Raw genomic sequence first — 22,043 nt, 5'->3', positions numbered from 1 at the left:
CACATGCCTGGCACTGTTGCAAGTAGTTCATGCCCATTAACTCATTTGACCCTCACAATGGCGCCACGGGGTAGGTACCATTTATTATTACCGTCATCTGCATATTGCAGGTGAGGACAACTGGAACCTAGGCCCTGGCGCTGGAACTCAGGGAAGGTTCCAGCAGGGATGTCTTTCATGTCTATTTTTGGGTACATTTAAATTCTCCGTTTTGGCCAGCTTTAAGGCTCAGGCAGAGGCTGAATTCTGAGCCTGCATTTGCCCTTTGGATGTGTTGACTTCACATTCCAGTAACAGATATTTTTAGAAATAACGTAGCCCCTTATCCATTAGAAAATGACAAGATAGGTTTAAACTACACCATGAGAGATATAGGTGAGGCAAAAAGGAAGGATTCATTTATTAACTATAAGGACTCTTTGGCATTAGACTGAATCAATCAGGGAGCTTTTTGTTTGTTTGTTTTTACTTTTTCTGTGTGATTTTGGATTTCAAGAGTTCTTTAATAAACTGGTCATACCCATTGGTAATACAAAAGACATTATCATGAGCAGTGAGTACAGGAAAAAATATGAATGCATTTAAAGAGTCTGGAAAGATGTGTGTGTGAGTGTGGTGTGTATGAGTGTGTGTGTGTGTGAGTGTGTGTGTGTGGGGGTGAATGTGTGTGTGTGGTGACTCTGGAGTGATCTAGGACAACACTGATCTGGTGGGAGGTCAGAGCAGACGATAATGCCCTCCTAGGACTCCTCTTTCAGGGTTCTGTTGTCGGGAGACTAAGGGGAGAGGTAAACCTTTACCCAGTAGGTCATCTCTTGTGTGTGATTCTGGGATGCCTGAGAGAGATGACTATTTGACAGTGAGGGCATGGATTAAATGGTTTCTAAAGACCCCTTCCAGATGCCACCTGAGACTCAATTCTTTGGTAGACAGGAGGAATCTGGGGTCATAAGGCCCAGTTCTCAGACCCTGGTTCACCAAGTCTCCTCTGTTTTCATAAACCCACAGTTCTACAAAACTCCTGGAGCACGAACAGAGTTAAGTCGTCTCACAGAGACTCCAAAGGGGAACAGCAGCTATTAAGGGGGGCTTTGGCTTATTCAATTACAGATCTGATCCCAAAATAGAGCTGCATATCCCAGGCTTAAGGGGTCTGATAGGACAAATCCAGTGTACGATGTGGAAGCAAAACAAGGTGAATCCAAGACCCAGAAACTTCTGCTCAGTCTGCCCCAGAATTTCCCCTGCTCTTCATGGACCAATGTCTGGTGCACTGGGGCATCTCAATAAACGAGTGCTAACTGGAGGACCAACGGCAGAAAGAACTGGGAGCATGTGGCCGGGATCACTCACCTCAGTGCACTGTAGCCCTGGCACACGCTGACGCAGCACAGAACCTTTTCTTGGTTGGTCTGGGTCTCTCCCAAGTATTTACACACGATGTTACCGCCCAGGCTAAAGCCCACGACCACCAGCTGGGTCAGGGGATATGTCTTCTTGATGTAGTTTACCATGGCTCCAAATTCCCAGGTGCAGCCTATGGGCAGAGAGGTAAGATGACTTGGTCATTTCGGGTGCAACAAAGATTGGAGAAAATGTGAGCTGGAAGGTTACTAAGTGGGTGTTAAGACTCTAATAGAGAGAGAGAGAGAAATATTTACGTACGCAGCCAGCCCTCTGTATCTGCTGGTTCTGCATCCGTGGATTCAACCAAATACAGATTGAAAATATTCAGAAAAAAAATCCCAGAAAGTTCCAAAAAGCAAAACTTGAATCTGCCGTGCACCAGCAACTATTTACATAGCATTTACATTGTATTAGGTATTATAAGTAATCTAGAGATGTTTTAAAGTATACAGGAGGATGTGCATAGGTTATACGCAAATATTATGCCATTTTATATATGGGACTTGAGCATCTGTGGACCTTGGTATCCGTGGGGATCCTGGAACCAATCCCCTGAGGATACTGAGGGATGACTGTATAGGAGTGTGTGTGTGTGTGTGTGTGTGTCTGTGTGTGTAGAGAGAGAGAGAGACACATACATTCAGCCAGACAGACTTCTCTTTGGCTGCCTGCAGCGAAGTTCCCAGATGCCCCTCAGTATTAGAGGAAACATGACATTAGTAGTGCCCATGAGGGAAGGGACCATGTATCAAACGCTTGTACAATGCTCCTTTAAATATGGGTTGTGAGAAACCTATCTGGATACTCTTGGAAATTAAAACAGATATTCAGGGTGTACATGAGCACCTGTGTTTGCACACACAGGTAAACAAAAGCAAGAGCAATACTCTTCGGGGTTAGATTCTTAGGCTACAAAATAGGATGTTACACCCACATGTACAATGATTCATGGTGTTAAGAAAAGTACCAAGTGGATGTTATTTACAGGACTGCCTTGTCAATGTGGGGAAGGGAAGGAGAGACAAACTTTAGTCCAGAGGGATGGCCAAGATGCTCTGTGGGATTAGGATAAAATGTTCTTGGTGACATAGGGACAGGTGCCGTGGGAGACAGACCCATTCAGAAACATACAGAGAAGACTTCTGAACAGAGAGGGTGTTTGGGCCCAGCCTGCCCGGGAGGGATGATGTCAACTGGTGTCCCCTTGGGAAGTTGGTGAAGTCATGTTATGTCTCAGCAGCTTTGCGAAGAGGAGGAGGTTAGTGGCCATATAAATGAGGGGGTTCATCACATCCTTCTAAGGCCTAGCCCCAGACTCAGCAGGGAGAAAACTTAAAATAAAACCTAACAGGGAAAGTGAGGGACTTTGCCAAGAGGCACGTACGAGACAGACCAGCATGAAGACGGTATGGATTTTGTTCGTTGAAAAAAAAAAATGAAAACAGACTTCTTCCACATCTTCCTGCTTATCAAAGCTAGCTCAGAGGGCTGGACATTCCTAAGAGAGTTGAACGGCTCCTCTCCTAACCCACAAACCCTGAGGGACACGACCTTCTGAGCCGGGACAAGCTCCCCCTTGGATCTGTCTTCCTCTTAACAGTGGAAGGCCAGCACAACCCCATGCAGGGGTTCTCAGCCCCCGGGGTACAAAGAATCACCTGGAGAGGGTGTTAGAAACGGGCATTCCTGGGCTTCACCCCTAAAGAAGCTTATTCAGTAATATGGTGGCCAGGCCCAGGAATCTGCATTAAATGTTTTTTTTTTGAGTTGGTTATTCATGCACATGGCACAAAATTCAAATGACATAAAAGATGTGGTAAAAGGTACTTTCCTATACTCTTTTAAAAAATACCAATGGCAGGGCTTCCCTGGTGGCACAGTGGTTGAGAGTCCGCCTGCCGATGCAGGGGACATGGGTTCATGCCCTGGTCCGGGAAGATCCCACATGCCGTGAAGCGGCTAGGCCCGTGAGCCATGGCCGCTGATCCTAAGCGTCCGGAGCCTGTGCTCCACAATGGGAGAGGCCACAACAGCGAGAGGCCCGCGTACCGCAAAAACAAAAAAAAAAAACCCAAACCAATGGCAGCATACATATTGCTTAGCACTGTTTTTTTTTTTTAACAATATGTTTCGGAAGCCATTGTGTAACAATACACATAAAGCTGCCTTCTTTTTTATTTTTATTTTTAATGAGGTATAACATACACCCAGGAAAGTGCACAATCGATGAATCTACGCATTTACACCCATGCAACCACTGTGCAGATCAAGACGGAAAATATTCCTGACACTCCTAGAGGCCCCCTCGCGCCTCTTTCCAGACAAGATCCCCCAGACTTTGACAATTTGACAATTGCAATTTGAAAGTGTTCAGAGCTCCTGAGGCTTGGAAGGTGGCAAAAGATGCTTAAGACTAGGGGGAAAACTGGGGGCTAAGAGCTGCTCCCTCTCAACATGGAAAGACCCAGGCGTCACCCTGAAAAAGAAGTACGTCTCTCTCTCCATTGAGATATAAGAGATCAAGTCTCCTATTTTTCTCCCTCCTGCACCCAGCAGAGGGTGGTGCACCTTGCAGCCCTTCAATAAATAGCTGATGAATTTAGTGGATTCTGAAGGCCTCTGATGGGTCCTGGTGACAGCCTCCTGGAGCAACAAAAAGCTGGTCCAGACTCTTAACTTAGGAATCTGAAACGCCAGACTTTTGTCCCCACCTAGGTTATTTATCCAAGTTTCTCTTTTTAAAAAGGTAGCAATAGAAGGAATGTTATATCTCTGGGAAACACTAGGTTTAAAATGGGGAGATGGGATGTAAAAGAGGGGGGAGTCTTCAAACACACTCAGCTGATATCACGGCTGCTCAGGCATGCAACAAATAAAGAATTCAGAACTCTTGTTAGAGATATTTGTTCACCTCTCTTAGGCCATAAGAGGCCCTAAAAACACAGTGTTAATGAGGCAGTCTGGCCCCATGGCTGAGTGAAAGAGCTCTGTGGTCACACTGTTTAGGGTAGGCCCCTTTAGTAGCCCCCAATGCTCTCAACTTCCCAATGATGACAAGCAAATCCTGGGGTACAAGGAAAATCTATACCTCTGAGCTCCCTACTGGAGGCTCAGAGTCCACAGATATAGCATGGGGTCCGGCAATGGGTACTTTTAACAAATACTCCAAATGATTTTTATCCTGAGGGAACTTTGGAAAATACCTTGGGCAAGTTACCAAACCATTCTGGGTCTGTTTCTGCATCTGTAAAATGGAGGTAATAATGGTGAATACCTTACAGAGTTGGTTTGCAGGACTGAGTAAAGTGATGTAGGTAAAAGGCTTAGACCAGGGCATAGTAAGTATTCAATGTTAACTATTATTATAACAGTTACTTCTCTTCTCTTTTAAAAATATTATTTAAGTACACCCATTTCATAGCAGTTTTTATTCACAACAGCCAAAAGGTGGAAGCAACCCAAGTGTCCATCAACAGATGAATGGATAAACCAAATGTGGTACCTGTATACAATGGAATATTATTCAGTCTTAAAAAGGAAGGAAATTATGACACATGTTGCAAAATGGATGAATCTTGAGGACATTATGCCAAGTGAAAAAAGCCAGACACCAAAAGACAAATACTGTCAGATTCCACTTACATGAAGTACCAGGAGTAGTCAAATTCACAGAGACAGAAAGTAGAATGGGGAGTTGTTGTTTAACGGGTACGGAGTTTTAATTTTGCAAGATGAGAAGTGTTCTGGAGATTGATTGCACAACAATGTGAATGTATTTAACACTACTGAACTGTACATTTAAAAATGATGAAAATGGTAAATTTTTGTGTATTTTACCACAATTAAAAAAAATCATTTAAACAAGGGATTGTAGCTTAACACTTGAAAAGGCCAATCTAGATTTCTAGATTTTTCTCCAAAGCAGTGTTCTGTGATCTGACTGCACATTAGAATTACCTGAGGATCTTGTAAAACAACAACAAATACTAATGCCTGGGCCCTCCCCAAACTAATTAAATCAGACTATCTGAGGGTAGGACCCGGGCATGGGTGTTCTTTTATGAGATCTACAGGTGACTCCAAAGTGCAACCAGGGCTGAGAACCACTGTTCTAGGGAACAAGGATCCCTTTGGCTCAGACCAATAGGAGAAAGCATTCTTTAAGGTATACTCCCACTTGGTCTCTGGACCAGCCTCTTCAGACTTCCCTTTCCATTTGCAGTAAGCAACCTGCCCACACGGAGGCACTGCCCCACCTTTTGGAAGCTTCTGAAGTAGGGCTGTTGCCCTGGTAGCTGCTTTCCAAATATTTCCTCAAAGCCAGGTTTCTGTAGTGGGTGAACCTCTGCTCAACCCAACAGGGCAGCTCTACCGGGTCCATCAAACTCCTAACAAAAACAATCTTTAAAGCCCTAAATACACACAACTGCTTTCTGGTAATCGTTCTTGTAGAGTGGATCAGAAAAGCTGCATTGAGGTTAAATATTACTGCAAGAAAAATGTGCTAGCCCAGCAGTTCTCAAAGTGTGGTCCCTGGCCCAGTGGCATTAGCATTGCCTGGGAATTGTTCAAAATGCAAGTTCTTATGCCTCACGCCACCTACTGAATCAGAAACTCTAGGGGTGGGGTCTAAACAGAGGGCTCATTAAGGTCCCACCTCCAGAATCTTTGATTCAGGAGGTCTGGGTGGGATGAGAATTTTCATTTCTAGCAAGTTCCCAGGCAATGTTGGTTCAGGGAACACACTTTGAGAACCCCTGTCTGAGTTGATAGGAAAGGTGGGTAAAATCTTCAATTTTCTGTTTCTTTTGGCCTCTCCCGTTGCGGAGCACAGGCTCCGGGCGCACAGGCTCAGTGGCCATGGCTCACGGGCCCAGCCGCTCTGCGGCATGTGGGATCTTCCCGGACCGGGGCACGAACCCGTGTCCCCTGCGTCGGCAGGCGGACTCTCAACCACTGCGCCACCAAGGAAGCCCTCTTTCGTCTTTTAAAAGGGCGGTTCAGAGAGATGCTTCATGTCACTCACAGTTAAATAAATGCAAATTAAAACGACAATTCACAATCCTTTTCCACTGCCCATATTAGAAAAGATCAACTTTGCCGATACCCAGCACTGGGGAGGGTGTGGGTACCAGGACTGCTGGTCCATCCACTGATGTGGGAGTGGGCACTGGAATAGCCTTCAGAAGGCAATGTGGTAACATTTATTAATGCTTTTAAAAGGACAAACCTTTGGCCCTGCAATTCCACTTTGGGGGACTTTATACTGCAGATGTGTGCGAAGATATATGTGCAAGAATGTTTCCTGCAGCGCTGTTTGCAGCAGCAAAGGATTGGAAATCACCTAAATTTCCACCAGTAAGAGGACTAAATTGCTGTGAAAAAGAATGATGTAGAGTCCAGTCTGCTGATGTGGAATGACCCTGAGCCAGCTTACTGAGGGACCAAAACAAGAGCGAAGCAGTGGGATGGCGCCATCTCCTGTGTGTACTTGTGTTTTTAAAGGGATTATATGTGTACACATATCTGATTGAATATCTGCCGAAAAACTATAGCAGTTATTATTATTATTTTTTTTTTTGAAGAGGAAAACCAGGGGCTAGGATGGGAGGAAGACATAGTTTGACTCATTGCTATACAGATTTTTGCACCATTTGAATGTTTTTCCTGTGTACATACATTACTTTTTCAATAAAAATCCAGCCAGTTAAAAAATCTAGTGAAAATCAAGAATAATTTCTTAAAAAGATGTTTAAATATCCTTAGACCAGTTTCAACTATGTTAAATACACCCAACACATCCCTCATGCTGGGGCAGTGATGTGTGCAGCTTGTGATGGGGACATTATTTGCCTGTATAAGAAATGGTACTAAGGGACTTATTGTCAATTGTTTCTACCACCATTTCCTTGGGACTCTGCCTAATTTTTTCATCCCTTGGCTAATTATTTGTATCTTTAAGTTTTGTTCTACCATTGAATGAGCCTCTCTATTAGACTATAAACGCCATTAAGCAAAGATATTCCTGGTGTTGTTCACCACTGTATCTGTGGGGCCTGGCACTCAGCGGGCACTCAGTCAGTATCATCTAAACGAATGGGAAGGAGTCACTACGTTCCAGGCCCTGTGCTAGGCCCTGTGAGTGAGTGGGAGCAACGGGCTTTGGACCCATGTCTAACCCCATAGCCCAAGTCCTTTGTCTTGTATCCCAAATCTACATAAGTAATTGCACGGCCAGGACTTATTTTTCAATTGTGAAAAGTCTTACTTTTTCACCATCTGATGCCTTTTGGACCTACCTATCTTTATCCAGGTTTGAGACTAATTATTTGAGACCTAGAGGAGATGTTCAGATGTCACTGGGGCAGTTACAAAACTTGGATTTTGTAACTCGGATTTGCTACACTACTGAGGAGCAATTACAGCTAATCGTGTAGGCACTTTGGGAGCCTCAGTTTAATTAGATTCAAGCACTTCTGATCTGGGTAAAAGGCCAGGTCTACATAATCCTAGACAAGCTGTTGGGTGTTTTGTGAAGAGCTGCCATCTCTCCCAGGCAAGGGAAAGACAAGGACATGGTGTCTGCCCAGCTCCAGGATCAGCCTGCTGGTAGATGCAGGGTCCTCCCGGGATCTCCACCTGATGTCAGTTACCAAACACCCTCAGTGTCTGGGAACCCCTCCCTGGGTTCTTTTATTAAGAGCTGCAGCTACCTGCTTTTTAATACTAGGAGGATTGTAATGAGGTTCTATGTATTTAATCCTTAAAGGATTAGCACCAGTAACAAGATTCAGGTATATAATCTTTTTTTTTTAAATGTTTCTATAGTCCACTTTTAAAAAAATTTTAATCATATTTAAGTGTACAGTTCAGTGGCACTAAGTACATTCACATTGTTGTGCAACTCTCACCATCATCCATCTCCCGAATTTTGCACCTTCCTAAACTGAAACTCTGTCCCCATTAAAGAGTAACTCCCCATTCCCCCTCACCAACCCCGCCACCGACCCCGGCCCCTGGCATCTACCAATGTACTTTCAGACTCTATGAATTTGACTATTCTAGGTCCCTCATATAAGTGGAATCAAACAGTATTTGTCTACAGACAAATGTATATTGGAATGCATTTTTAAGGTTAACTTAATATATGACCTGCAAGCAGATTGTACCTTTTTCTCCCCCCTGTGCTATACAGTAGGCCCTTATATAATCTTGCTGCAGCTTTTTTTTTTTTTTTTTTTTTTTTTGTGGTACGCGGGCCTCTCACTGTTGTGGCCTCTCCCGTTGCGGAGCACAGGCTCTGGACACACAGGCTCAGCGGCCATGGCTCACGGGCCCAGCCGCTCCGCGGAATGTGGGATCTTCCCGGACCGGGGCACGAACCCGTGTCCCCTGCATCGGCAGGCAGACTCTCAACCACTGCGCCACCAGGGAAGCCCTTGCTGCAGCTTTTTAAGACGACGAAATAGGAGGCACTAACCTGGCCTTAGACAGATGAGTACCACAGGCCTATGTTGGAAAAGCAAACTGCCGAGGACAGGAGAGACCTTCTTCTTGTACCTTCCATCTATTTCAAAAGCCATTTCCCCCAAAATGGCACTATCATGACTCAGTCAGCTCAAATACAAGGACCCAGAGACGTGGTCTTCCTTGTGGATGGAGACTTTGAGTCATCTCTGTATCCTCCACGCCAGGCACATGGTGGGCGTGCCATTGATGGAGCTTGGTAAGAAGGAAGTTTGAATCACGCGGCATGAAAGCACACAGTATCAGCCAGCGTGACTGAGCAGGGGACGGGAAAGAAGAACCTAAATGTCCTTCCCACTAAATTTAATGCAAGAGAGTGGTCAGCTAACAACATGGCTGGCTGGCAGACTGCTGGGTGCCTAGCAGCCCCTAGCATTTTCATAGTGAAGGTGTGTGAGTCATTTCCTAGAGCTGTGGGCAAGCTGCTGCAAAGCTGACTCACTCGGGAAGAAAACAGCTGTAGAAATAAAGTGAGAGCCCTCTTTGCCCACCATATGAATGTGCCTTGTCTTTAACTCTGAAACAAAGATTTTCGCAAATGAGTGCTGTTGGCTTTGTTTCCCGGGGTACAGGTTGCTGAAAACTGCCCTCTTCTGTCTGAAGGTTAAATATTCAGATCTCATCCTGAAAGCACAGACCTGTCGAGGCTCCTCCACAGTTCTGCTCGCAGTATTACTCCCCAACATGTCCCCTAAACTCTGGGCCCCTCCCTGGGCACCCTCTCAAAGCTCGATGACTCTCAGCAGATGGTCTTGTCAGATGTTTTACTAAGATGCTTGAGCTTCTGCAAATTCACTACCTTCGCTTCCCCATTCTCCCTCTCTCTTCACCCCCTCACCCCACTCCCTTCCCACAGTGTCCTTCTGCCATTATAACACTCGACTGTTGCAGAGGCAACACAGTTCCTGGCCGTCATCTGGGGTCATGAATACGATTCAAAATGTAGTCTGCATCACAGATGTAGAGAACAAAGTATGGACACTAAGGGGGAAAGTGGCGGTTGCGGGGAGTGGTGGTGGGATGAATTGGGAGATTGGGATTGACATATCTACACTAATATGTATAAAATACATAGCTAATAAGAACCTGCTGTATAAAAAGTAAATAAAATAAAATTCAAAAAAAAACTAAAATGGAGTCTGCATCAATTAAAATGGTAGACATGAAAAGCTTACAGAAACATTTATGTTCATGATCTAATCAAATATCTTCAGCTAGACTGAGCAGTTACTTCTACTTCTAACAAAGTAGAAGTTTCTTAAAAATCACTGTCTGCAACTCTTTGTGGCAAAATGCCTTGGATCATGTGGGTGATCTCTACAGCATGCTGTATAGCAGAGTGACCATACACCTTAGTTTGCCTGAGAGAGTCCTGGAGTTTGTCTGTTATTCTGATGCAGTTATTAGTAAGGTCCTTTTTCACTCTCATAAGTGACCCAGTTGGGTTGCTAAATTATATGGTGACCCCAGGTACAGGGCTTCCCTCCCTTCTAAGATGGAAATGCTATCCCCTAAGCAAGGCAAAATTTTCTGATCTTACATTGAGGTTCCAAAAGATAGTTTAAGAAAAAATCCAGTATTAAACCCAATTGGACATTAATGAGCTCCTCCTCCAAGCAACAGAAGATGATGTTGTGATTTCATGTACCTCTTCTCAGCTTGATGTCTAATGTAAGAAAGCCAGATGTTTAGAAATAAGGGAAGAGCCCACTTCACTGTTTAAACTCACAGGAAAAGGCAATTTAAATCGTTTGAGACCATTTTCAATGTCAAAATGTCCTAGGTTGGTGTTCAGTCCTAAGTTCTTAGGAGGCTCATGATTCTAAGGGACTCAGTCACCTTATTGGGGCCAATGCAAGGTTATTATTTTTATTCCTTTCATCTGATATAGAAAAGACTTTTTAAAAATCTTAAATTTTTCCTCTAATCAAGATCAAACTCATAGACCCTTTGTCACTTGGCTCTTAACTTTCTGGTCATAAGACTTCAAGGTCAGTCTTAGAAATGGAGGTCAGAATAACCACAACTGGATCATTCTGGTTTTTAGTTCGTTTCCTTGGCTGGTGGACTTGATCCAGCTCTACTTTGCTCTGAATATGAATACTGGACTGCTGGGATAAGGCATTTAGCCAAAGATAAAGATGGAGCAGAATATTTCCTGAATTTACTGGTCCCCTGCAGCATCACTGACGACATTACTCATACTCCTAACGCTGCCTAGGTTAAAAAATCAATTAAGTCAATTGTTCACTACCGCAGTGTTCCAATTAAAGATTAGGCCCTGTATGATAAATACACTTCAAAAGAATCTTCAAGACTTCTATGCTTTCCTTCATTTTCAAGTGTTATTCATTGATCTCATCCAGAAGATAGGGTTATGGACCCCCGGTCTGTTCCAGCAAAGTATCGTACTTAAATAATAAATTTAAAAGACTGATAAATTCTACCCTTGTGGGTTCTACTAGTCATCCTAACAGTTTCACATTTTGTCTTTGGTCAGATCAGATAATGTCATGTAACTCACCAAAAGGGAAATCTTTAATATCTGCTGGTTAAAAAAAAAATCTATGAACTATTCTGAGGCAAGTGGTGAGGAAATTTTTTAAAGAATGAAAATAATTTTTAGAAAGTTAAAATATAGCTAATAAACATGTACTACAATAAAAACAACTTGCCAGTACTGATTTTGAATATAGAAGCCAGTAACATTGAGCTGGAGGTGTGTGACCACCCCCCCACCCTCAGCTGGGCCCACCAGATTTGGCAAGGAGCCAGTACTGAAGGTTATGAAGCTGGAAAGCAAGCACTGCACCCTTCAAAATAACCACCGGGGCCTTGCCATACCTGTAAAAAGAGTCATAACTCAGACCAAGCTCAAAACAGAAATTTATGCTCAACGAGCACTGCTTCTCAAATTGGCCCTTATGACAGTTCACAGGCAGTCAACTGTTTGAAGCCGATATAGAGGCTAGGCCATTTAATTTCGCCTTTTCTCCTCTAAGTGGGCTCACAGAAAACACAAAGTAAGAGTGAAAGACTAATAAAGACAATAATCATTGGCATTTACTGGTATTTGCTGGGCCTCATGCTGTGTACTTTTATATTAATGCTAACTTCCCCAACTGCGGAATTCAAATTCCCATCTGTTGGACTCTAAAACACTGCCTTTTCCTTATGCAGGCATTTCCTGAGCAACTCTCTCTAAGTGACACGCTAGATGCAGGAGATTAACAAGAACATAATATAAAAATTGAATATTAAAATCTGGCCCCTGTCCTTACAAAGGTTGCTGTTGGTAAATATTCTTTTTGGACAAGCCCAGCCAGTAAGTGCAGACTGATTGGGACTATTTCCCCCCCTTCCCTCGATGGTGAGCTGTTCTTCACTAGAATGGGAGCTTCAGAAAAGCAGGGACTTGAATTCCCGCCTGTATTCTCATCACAGGGTCTGGCCTCATGAATGTCTGTAGGATGTGGGATAAACAAAAACCAGAGCCCAAACCCAACAGGCCTGTTTCTGTGGCTCTGAGAAGCTCCTGGCTGCTCTTTTGCTTTAAACCTAAAATGTATCTGACTGGGAACTATTTCCTTACTCCTTAGAAGTATCAGCAGGATGCAGTCCCTTACATGGAAAGGCTATGTAGTTGTTCAAAAGCATGGACTCCAGGACTAGATTGCCTGGGATGGAAACCTGGATCACCCACTCATCAGCTTTGTGATCTGGAGCAAGTTAGTCAACCTATTTTTAAAAAAAATTTTTATTGGAGTATAGTTGATTTACAATGTTGTGTTAGTTTCAGGTGTACACAGCAAAGTGAATCAGTTATACATACACACATATCCACTCTTTTTTAGATTCTCTTTCCATCTAGGTCATTACAGAGTATTGAGTAGAGTTCCCTGTGCTATACAGTATGTGCAAGTTACTCAACCTTGCCGGGCCTCAGTTTCTTCATCTGTAAAAGGAGGATGACTGATTTAATACATCCTATAAAGTACTTAGAACAGTGTCTGGCACACAACAAGTGCTACATAGGCGACAGCTACTAATAAAAACAGTAATGACCACTACCACCATAGTGGGGACAAATCTTTTTAATGCTCAACTATCTCCCTGCTCCCCTTTATTCTAATAAGCAATATCATAAATAGGAAACCTACGGCAGAGGTGGTACTGAGTTGAAGTTAAGAATCACTCAGTTTGAATGCTGGTCCTGCCACTTACTGGTTGTGTGACCCCAGGCAAGGTACGTAACCTCCCTGAGCCTGGGAAGTGGGGAAACTAATGCCTACCTCCGAGGCATCAGGAGGATCAAGGGAAGTAATACCCGTGCATGCTCAGCACATGCCTGGCACTGTTAGTGTGAGATAAATGGTAACTGCTGTCATGCAGGATTTTCCTTAATGAATTTATCTTTCAAAGGCAGAACTAAGGATTCATGTGATTCTAAGTCACAAGAATGTAAGGTTATCCATTTAGGAAATTCTTCTGTTCAAGAGATCTATTTTCAACAATTTCTAATCACATCAGCAAAGATGCCCAATAACAAGGGATTAGTGCTTATGTGGTTTAGAACAGAGATAGTCTGATAAGCAGGAAAAGGTCTTTTGCAATTTTCTCAGAAAGAGAGGTGTGTGTGTGGGGGGGGGGGGAAAGGAAATGAAGAATAAGGGCTTCATGCTGATGCCCTCTTTAGTTTGCTCTGGTCAAGATCACAGGCCAGAAGAGTATCACAGTGACTGGAAGGCCTGCCATCTGCTCCAGAGTGAAACAGCTTACATAAGGACAGGTCATACAACCATAAGGCACACCTGTTTGAGACACGCTAGTCTGCACAACATCACTGTCCATCCACAAACTGTCATTTCGCACCCTTCCTCTCAGTCCTCATTCAGGCAACACCGACCTAGTGAGCACTTTCTATGGGCCAAGCAGGGTTCGAGGCCCTGAGGGGCTAGAACAGGAGCACAAAGACCCCGGGCACTTGTGGAGGGGAATTGGGGATGGAGAGACAGGAAATAAACATGTAAACAAATACAACATTTCATCAAACCATACGTGCCTTGAAGAATGTGAAGAGGGGGATTAGACAGAGAATGACTGGAGGTGAGGGGAGTCTTGGAAGGGTTCTCTAAGAAGGTACCATCTTGGTTGAGTCCTGCATGACGAGGTGAAACCTGGTGAGACAAGAGAAGGGCCCTCCACACAGAACTTGGGCAGACCTGAGGTCAGCAGGCCCCTCAGGCCAGTGCCTGGTACCCACGTATGTTCTGGATGGGCTGTGCCATGTCCCAGGGGTCTGGACCCCCTTCATGTCACATCCAGTTACCCCACATGGAAGAGGCTGACTTGACTTGGTCTATTAAAAGTGAAGGAAAGGAGGGACTTCCCTGGTGGCACAGTGGTTAAGAATCCGCCTGCCAATGCAGGGGACACAGGTTCGAGTCCTGGTCCGGGAAGATTCCACATGCTGTGGAGCAACTAAGCCCGTGCGCCACAATTACTGAGCCTGCACTCTAGAGCCCACGAGCCATAACTACTGGAGCCCATGTGCTCTAGGGCCCGCGTGCTGCAGCTACTGAAACCCGTGCACCTAGAGCCTGTACTCCACAACAAGAGAAGCCACCACGATGAGAAGCCCGTGCACCGCAACAAAGAGTAGCCCCCACTCGCCGCAACTAGAGAAAGCCCGCACGCAGCAACGAAGACCCAACACAGCGAAAAAAAGAAAAAAAAAAAGTGAAGGGAAGGAGATTTAAAAGAGGCTTAAGAAACCTTTGAGACAACTGTAATATACGGGACCTGATTTAGATCCCAAATTGAGCAAACTGTAATTAAAAAGGAAAATAACAAAGAAAGAAGTTAGCTGGGGAAACTGAACTACTATGGAGGAATACTGTTAAAGTTTTAGGTGTGATGATGGTACTGTGCTATGTTTATGTTATGGACTGAATTGTGTCCTCCCCAAATTCATATGTAGAAGTCCTAAGCCCCAGTACCTCAGAATGTGACTGTATTTGGAGACAGGGCTTCTAGAGAGGTAATTAAGTTAAAATGGGGTCATTAGGGTGGGCCCTAACCCAATATAATTGGTGTCCTTATAAGAAAAGGAGATTAGGGCTTTCCTGGTGCTGCAGTGGTTAAGAATCCACCTGCCAATGCAGGGGACACGGGTTCGAGCCCTGGTCCGGGAAGATCCCACATTCCGCAGAGCAACTAAGCCTGTGCGCCACAACTACTGAGCCTGCGCTTTACAGCCTGCAAGCCACAGCTATTGAAGCCCACATGCCTAGAGGCTATGCTCCGCAACAAGAGAAGCCACTTCAATGAGAAGCCTGCGCACCGCAATGAAGAGTATCCCTCGCTCCCTGCAACTAGAGAAAAGCCCGCGCGCAGCAACAAAGACCCAACGCAGCCAAAAATAAATAAATAAATAAATTTCAAAAACAAAACAAAACAAATGGTATGGATATTTGACAAAAAAAAAAAGAAAGAAAAGGAGATTAGGACACAGACAGAGACACAGACATGGACACACAGAGAGACAGCCATCTATAAACCAAGGAAAGAAGCCTTTGCAAACCTGCCAATAGTTTGAACTTAGACTTCTAGACTCCAGAACTGTGAGAAAATACATTTCTTTAATTTAAGCCACCCAGGCTATGGTGTTTTGCTTTGGTAGCCCTAGCAAACTAAAACAGTTTACAGAGAGTCCATGTACCTTAGCATCACACTGAAACAGTCACAGATGAGATGACAGGCTGTCTGGGACTTGCTCCAAAACAATCTTGGAAGGGGGATGCAGGAAAGGTGTGGTTTATGGATGAAGTAAGATTGGCCAGAAGCTGAGTACTTGTTGAGGTTGAGTGATGGGTACAGAGGGGTTTATTCTGAGTTCATTTAACTATTCTCTCTACTTTTCTATATTTTGAACATTTCTGTAATAAAAAGGTAAAAGAAAAAAAACTGAAGAGGAAACAATGTGTAAGACGTACATCTGTGGCTCTCAGCCTGGGGTGGGGGAACCTTACACTCCTGGGGGCTGACCTCTACGGGTAATGCTCCAGATGGGGGCTGCTCCATGAGCCTGGGTGCTTGAGTGAGGATGGTGATGGGACATAGGACACCCCTGGCCAAGCCAGGATGGATTTGTCATGTGAGGAAGACATAAATCTTTGTTTTTAAACCAGTGAGATTTGGGAGTTGTTTCCACAGCATAATCGAGTCCATCTTGACTGGTACAGAAACTCAACACAGAACTTGACAAAATAATTCTAAAGTTCAACTGAAAAAATAAACACACAGAGAGACAAATGCACACGCTGAAGAAGCAATGGGTCAGGGTGAATACTATCAGATATTAGGCCATATCACAAAGCAACAGTAATTAAAAATGAATGATATTAGGTGTAGAAATAAAAGTCGACAAATATATTTATACTGAAGTATAGAAAGTCCATAAATAGGCAACTAGTCAATACAGGACTAAGTGTGATGAAGATATTTCAGTTCTAGCTTGTTAACAGTTGAGCTGCCTCACTTTACCAGTGAAAAGTAACAAAATAGGCTTTGCTCTAATGTATCAAGTCAGCTTTGTTGAAGGATTGCTCCTTCTTCACCAGTCCAGGGAACCGTTTATTAAAAACCCATTCTTTTATTTTTATTTTTTAAAATTGCAGTATAGTTGATATATAATATTATATAAATTACAAATGTACGTTATAGCGATTTACAATTTTTAAAGGTTATACTCCACTTATATTTATAAAATATTTGAAAATACTCCATGTTGTACAATATATCCTTGTAGCTTTTTTCGGTCGTGTTGCACGGCCTGTGGGATCTTAGTTCCCCAACCAGGGATTGAACCCTCATCCTTGGACTCCTGGACCACCAGGGAATTCCCCTTTATAGCTTATTTTATACCTAAGGTACAAAATAAGAGGTTTCTACCTCTTAATCCTCTATATTGCCCCTCCCCCATTCCCTCTCCCCACTGGTAACCACTAGTCTGTTCTCTATGTCTGTGTATCTGCTTCTTTTTTGTTATATTCACTAGTTTGTTGTATTTTTTAGATTCCACATATAAGTGATATCATACACTACTTGTCTTTCTCTGTCTGACCTATTTCACTTAGCATAATGCCCTCCAAGTCCACCTGTGTTGTTGAAAACAGCAAAATTTCATTCTTTAAAAACCCATTCTTTTAAACTAAAGTCATATTAATAGCACTTAAGGAAGTACTAACAGCTTATTTAAGCTACCAAAGACTTTTTTTTTTTTTTTTTTTTTGCGGTACGCGGGCCTCTCACTGTTGTGGCCTCTCCTGTTGCGGAGCACAGGCTCCAGACGCGCAGGCTCAGCGGCCATGGCTCACGGGCCTAGCCGCTCCGCGGCATGTGGGATCTTCCCGGACTGGAACCCGTGTCCCCTGCATCGAGGTGGACTCTCAACCACTGCACCACCAGGGAAGCCCCCAGAGACTTTTTTGTTTGGATTTCAAGTGTCTTAAGTTCTGGATTTTTGACCTCAGGTCACATTTGTTTGACCTCACTAACCGATGGTTAAACAATGCACCTCAACAGTTAAAAGATGTACTGATAAACAAAAGAACTAAATAGCACAGCTAGAAAAATCATCCATATCTTTAGGTACCTGTCTTTCTGGAAAACTACTAAAATATAATAAACTATAGGGATTTATTTCTAAAATTCTGATGAAACAAACGGTGACAACAACAAAAAGGGTAAGTTAAATTACTATGAAAGATGTGGGTGCTGAGCTCACCCTAGACGGACTCATGTCACCCCACGGATTTTCCTTTCTCAAATTCTGCTTGCCAGCCCATATGTGCCACTCTCTTAAAAGGCAGCTATAGGGCTGTTTACCCCACAGCCCCCATCTCTCTATTTTTGAGCTCCAACCCCTCCTCACCTTGAGGACCCAGTTCAAATGCTTTTTCTGGGAGGACCCTTCCTTCCACGCGTGGCCCTTGCCTATGGAGACAGGCTGGATTCTCCACCCTGCTGCTGCGCGCCCACCAGACGCTCTCAACTGGTGCACTCATCATACTGTATTGTAATTATTATTGATATTCCCATCTTCCCCTGCAGAACACGTCTTATTTATCTGGGCCACACAGAGCACTGCTAATCTCTCACTAGCATTATAGGATCTTCAAGTATTTGAATAAGTCGAACATTTAATAAGTGGATACTATATGTTAGGCACTCAATTGCCTGCTAAGTCCTTAGTGACCCATATTTAATTGTAAAACTGTAACCCCCACTTTGCAGTTGAAGAACCTGGAACTGAGGTTAAGCAAATTCAAGGTAACACAGCTGGCCAGTGGCAGGGCTGGGTAGCCTCTCTGTGACCACGTCCCACACTGAGCCGACTCGTCTCTGCTCCTTTAGCCACCAGACTCCTCGACTTGTGTGCGAGTGCCCCCCAGTATAGACTCCTGTCTCTATAGCTCAGCACTCTGAGGGGCGGGGGCCTGGACTGCACGGGCCTAGCTACTCTCCTAGGATTCTGGAGGCCAGGGTGGCAAGATTCAGGCTCTTATCTTGGCTCTTCCACTTACGGGCTCTCTCCCTGCCTGAATTACTTAAACTCTCTGTGCTTCAGTCTCTCCATCACAATTTCACTCACTGCCTCAAGGGCTGCTGTGGAGACGGAAGAGATCACGTCCATGGGAAACAGCGGTACTGTGCTGGGCACACGTTAAGTGTTCTCACGGGCATTTCTCGTCTTGTTGGCACTTCGTGCTGTTAGGTAGCACTCCCGTCCCAGACCCTGCAGCCAAGCCACACTTCCCCATCCTCTACTTGAGCACCCGAATTTGTATATCCAAGTACAGGACCTTATAATTGTTTTCATTTTTGTTAGATACTGCCTTTTTCTGCCTTTTGATCCAAACCTGTCTCACTTACTCACGACTCCCCATGTGCCTGTGTTATGTGTAAATCTGGAGCTTCACCTGTATCTTCAAGCTACTGACCAAACTGTTGAACAGAAGGGAGGCTGTAAAATGGGTGTCTTTAGGTGGGAGTGCACACGGAGGAGCAGTGGGATGGGAGCCCCCAGCCTGGCACAGAGCAGGTGCCCCCGCTCACGCTTCCTTACCCGCCCTCACATGCCACTAAGGGTGAAAAAAACTGGAGCAATATTACTGGAGGACAATCTGACAAGAAGTGCATAAAAAATGCTGACTCTGAAATTCTACTCCTGGAAATTTACTCCCAAGAAGACATTAAAGAGGAGAAAAAAGTTCTGTGAAAAAATATTTATAGCATCATTATTTAAAATGCTGAAAAACTTTAAATAACCTAAATGGCTACAAAGAGGAATGGTTAAATAAACTATAACAGGGTAATCACAGCAATGTGGCTCTTTAAAAAGATTAAATATAATGACTATGCATCTTTATGTTAGTGAATATAAAGTTATTTAAATTAAGTTACCATAGATATACACACTATGACTGCATCTAAATAAAAACTATGTGCACACAGATAAAAGAATGGGAGGATGAAGAAAGAGAAAATTAGTTATGGTGAGATTATAAATGTAATTTTCATTTGTTTCCCATGAAAACACCTTATAATTGATGTGGTTATAAACACCACAAATGTTGGTACATATACAGACACATATTTTAATGTTTATTATTTATGTGTGTTCAGTTAATCTGAAGGGAGAGTTAAATAAGATTTAAGAACGAGCGGTCCAGAACACAGAGCCTTACCTAACAAAGGACTTCGATGAAACTCAAGAAGCATTTGACTAAATATGAGATCCAGTTCCCGTCCTCAAGCAGCCTGAAACCCACTGAGTTATTAATGTGCCAGACTCCCTTCCCACTAACATCCACATGCCTCATCACAGCGCTGGCCTGCCACTCACAAGAGTCCTGAGGAATGAGCATCAGGAGGGCATAGTGATGAAAGGCATTAACTTACCAGCAGGGGGTGCTGTGCAAGACCTTCCCCTGTGAGCTTTAGTTTCTGCCTCTGAGATCGGCTGAGATAGGGGTTGTTCCAGTGCCCAGTTGAGAGGCTGATGTGAGGCATGGCTTCTCAAATGCCCAGTACACATGGGCTGCTGTTACAATTGTGTGCCCCACCAGCTCTTTCAGATGGGCACAAATTCTAAACTTAGAAAAGTAAGGCAGAAGCAGAAGTAGCAGCACACTTGGAGTGGGAACAGAAATAAGGGGTTCTCCACTTGGCTGTGCCCCAAGCTTACCGTAGGTGAACATGCGTGGCGAGGTCAGTTCAATGTTGGGCAAGGCGCCCAGGTGGTTCAGCACGGCACACCGATAGCCATTTTTCTGGGCGTAGTCAACAAAGGTGCGGATGTACTGCTTCTCACTGTGATTGGCAATTCCAGGGCAGATGACCATGGTAACATCATCTATGTGGTGGAGGAGGAGATTCCGAGATAGCCAATAAATAGTGACATGATAAATGGTCACAACTACACTTCACTGGCTTAGCCAACAGTAGGAGAGAATTTAACATACATCTTGTCACTCATTTCTCTGGGAAAGAATATCTTTCCCTCTAGCTGGAACTCTCTATAGCAGTGCTTCTCAAATTATCTGTGGTGAAGGGTCAGTTTTTAAAAGTTCCAATAATTATGGACAGATGCTTTTGAAAAATAAAATACAATCAAAATTAATTCCTAGAAAAATGAAAAAGATTCAAATCTCAATTTTTTAATTATTAGATTCAATGGATATAAAATCACTCTGCCAAATTCTTATACAAGTTTCCAAGCATTACTCTTAATTTCTATATGAAATTCTGTATGAATGAATGAATGGAAAAATAAAAAGCAGTGTTTGTATAGACCTCTTTGATCCAGCAATTTTACTTTCAGGTATTTATCTTACAGATACATTGTACATACACAAAACAATATATCTACAGTATAGATTGTAATAGCAAAAGACTGAATATAACATAAATGTCCAGAAATAGGGGTCTGCTTAAATAAATTTTTGCATATCCAAACGATGAAATATTATGTAGCCCTTAAAAATAATGAGACATCTTTACATACACTGATATGGCAAGCTCTCTAATATGTATTAAGTGGAAAAAGCAAGGTGCAGAAAAGGGTTATGATATGCTACTATTTGTTGGGGGGAAAAGACATCTATGTTTATAAACGCATCCACTAGCTCTGGAATCAAACACAAGAATCCTAACAGTGGGTACCACTGTTAGGGTGGGAGAGAGACTTACACTTTTACTGTATGTCCTTTAGTACCTTTTGAATATTCTATCATGAGCATGAACTACCTACTTAAAAATATGAATATGTGTTTTTCTTTAAAAGAAAAGTGGTGTTTGGGTTATTAAATCTAATCTTAAATTTTCCTTCCGAAAGTTTAGATAAGAACAATTTTAAAATTCGTACGCAATATGCATAAAGAAACTTAAAATTTTTTATAAACCTTGACCTTGTAATTCCAATTCTTGGAATCTTGCCTTAAATTTTATGAGTAAGGATTATCAAAGGATTGATATCAAAGGATTATCAAAGGATTGATATCAAAGGATTATCAAAGGATTGAGAGCAACAAAATTATAAGCAAGCTAAATGCCCAAAACCAGAATGATTAAATTATGGTATGACCACATTGGAGACTATTAAGCAATTGTTAGACTTTTGTTATTGAAGACTTTTAGACTTTTAACGATATGGGGAAATATTTATATTATAATTTATAATATAATGTGTAGTAATTTAAATTTTAGAAAAACTTTGCATAGAACCGAAGGTAAATGGAACAAAACGCTAACAGTGGTATGCTGGGTGTGGGATTACAGATGATTCTTTTCTTTTTTTTAAATGTTTCTACATTATCTACATTTTCTATGAGTGAGTATTTATTCCTTTTGTTGTCAGGAAGAAATCATTAAAAAGGAAAAACGGCTGCTTTTCTTAGAGCGTTTCTTGGAAGCATTTCTGCCTTCCAGAACCACCTTCATCAATCCTTTCTGGGCACAAGGGTGATAGAAAGACACAGAGAATCACAAAAAAGAATCAGTTTCGTCCTTTTCAACTTTCCACTTCAGTCCTAGAAGAGCAGGTT

The 22,043-nt window shown here is 43.0% G+C and overlaps 1 protein-coding gene across 1 annotated transcript in view; it reads right to left on the bottom strand.

Moving 5' to 3' along the window:
• The window catches only part of ABHD2 (abhydrolase domain containing 2, acylglycerol lipase), a 104,422-nt gene that overhangs the window by 18,680 nt on the left and 63,699 nt on the right, over positions 1 to 22,043 (bottom strand). Inside the window, exons 5-6 of the mRNA XM_065871259.1 lie at positions 20,186 to 20,353; positions 1,354 to 1,537 (exon numbers count right to left, since the gene is read on the bottom strand). Of these exons, the coding sequence (XP_065727331.1) occupies positions 1,354 to 1,537; positions 20,186 to 20,353 (352 nt within the window). The remainder of the gene's footprint in view (positions 1 to 1,353; positions 1,538 to 20,185; positions 20,354 to 22,043) is intronic.

Source organism: Phocoena phocoena, chromosome 2 (assembly GCF_963924675.1).
Source record: "Phocoena phocoena chromosome 2, mPhoPho1.1, whole genome shotgun sequence".
Classification (NCBI taxonomy): Eukaryota; Metazoa; Chordata; class Mammalia; order Artiodactyla; family Phocoenidae; genus Phocoena; species Phocoena phocoena.
This window is presented reverse-complemented; position numbering and strand designations above follow the sequence as displayed.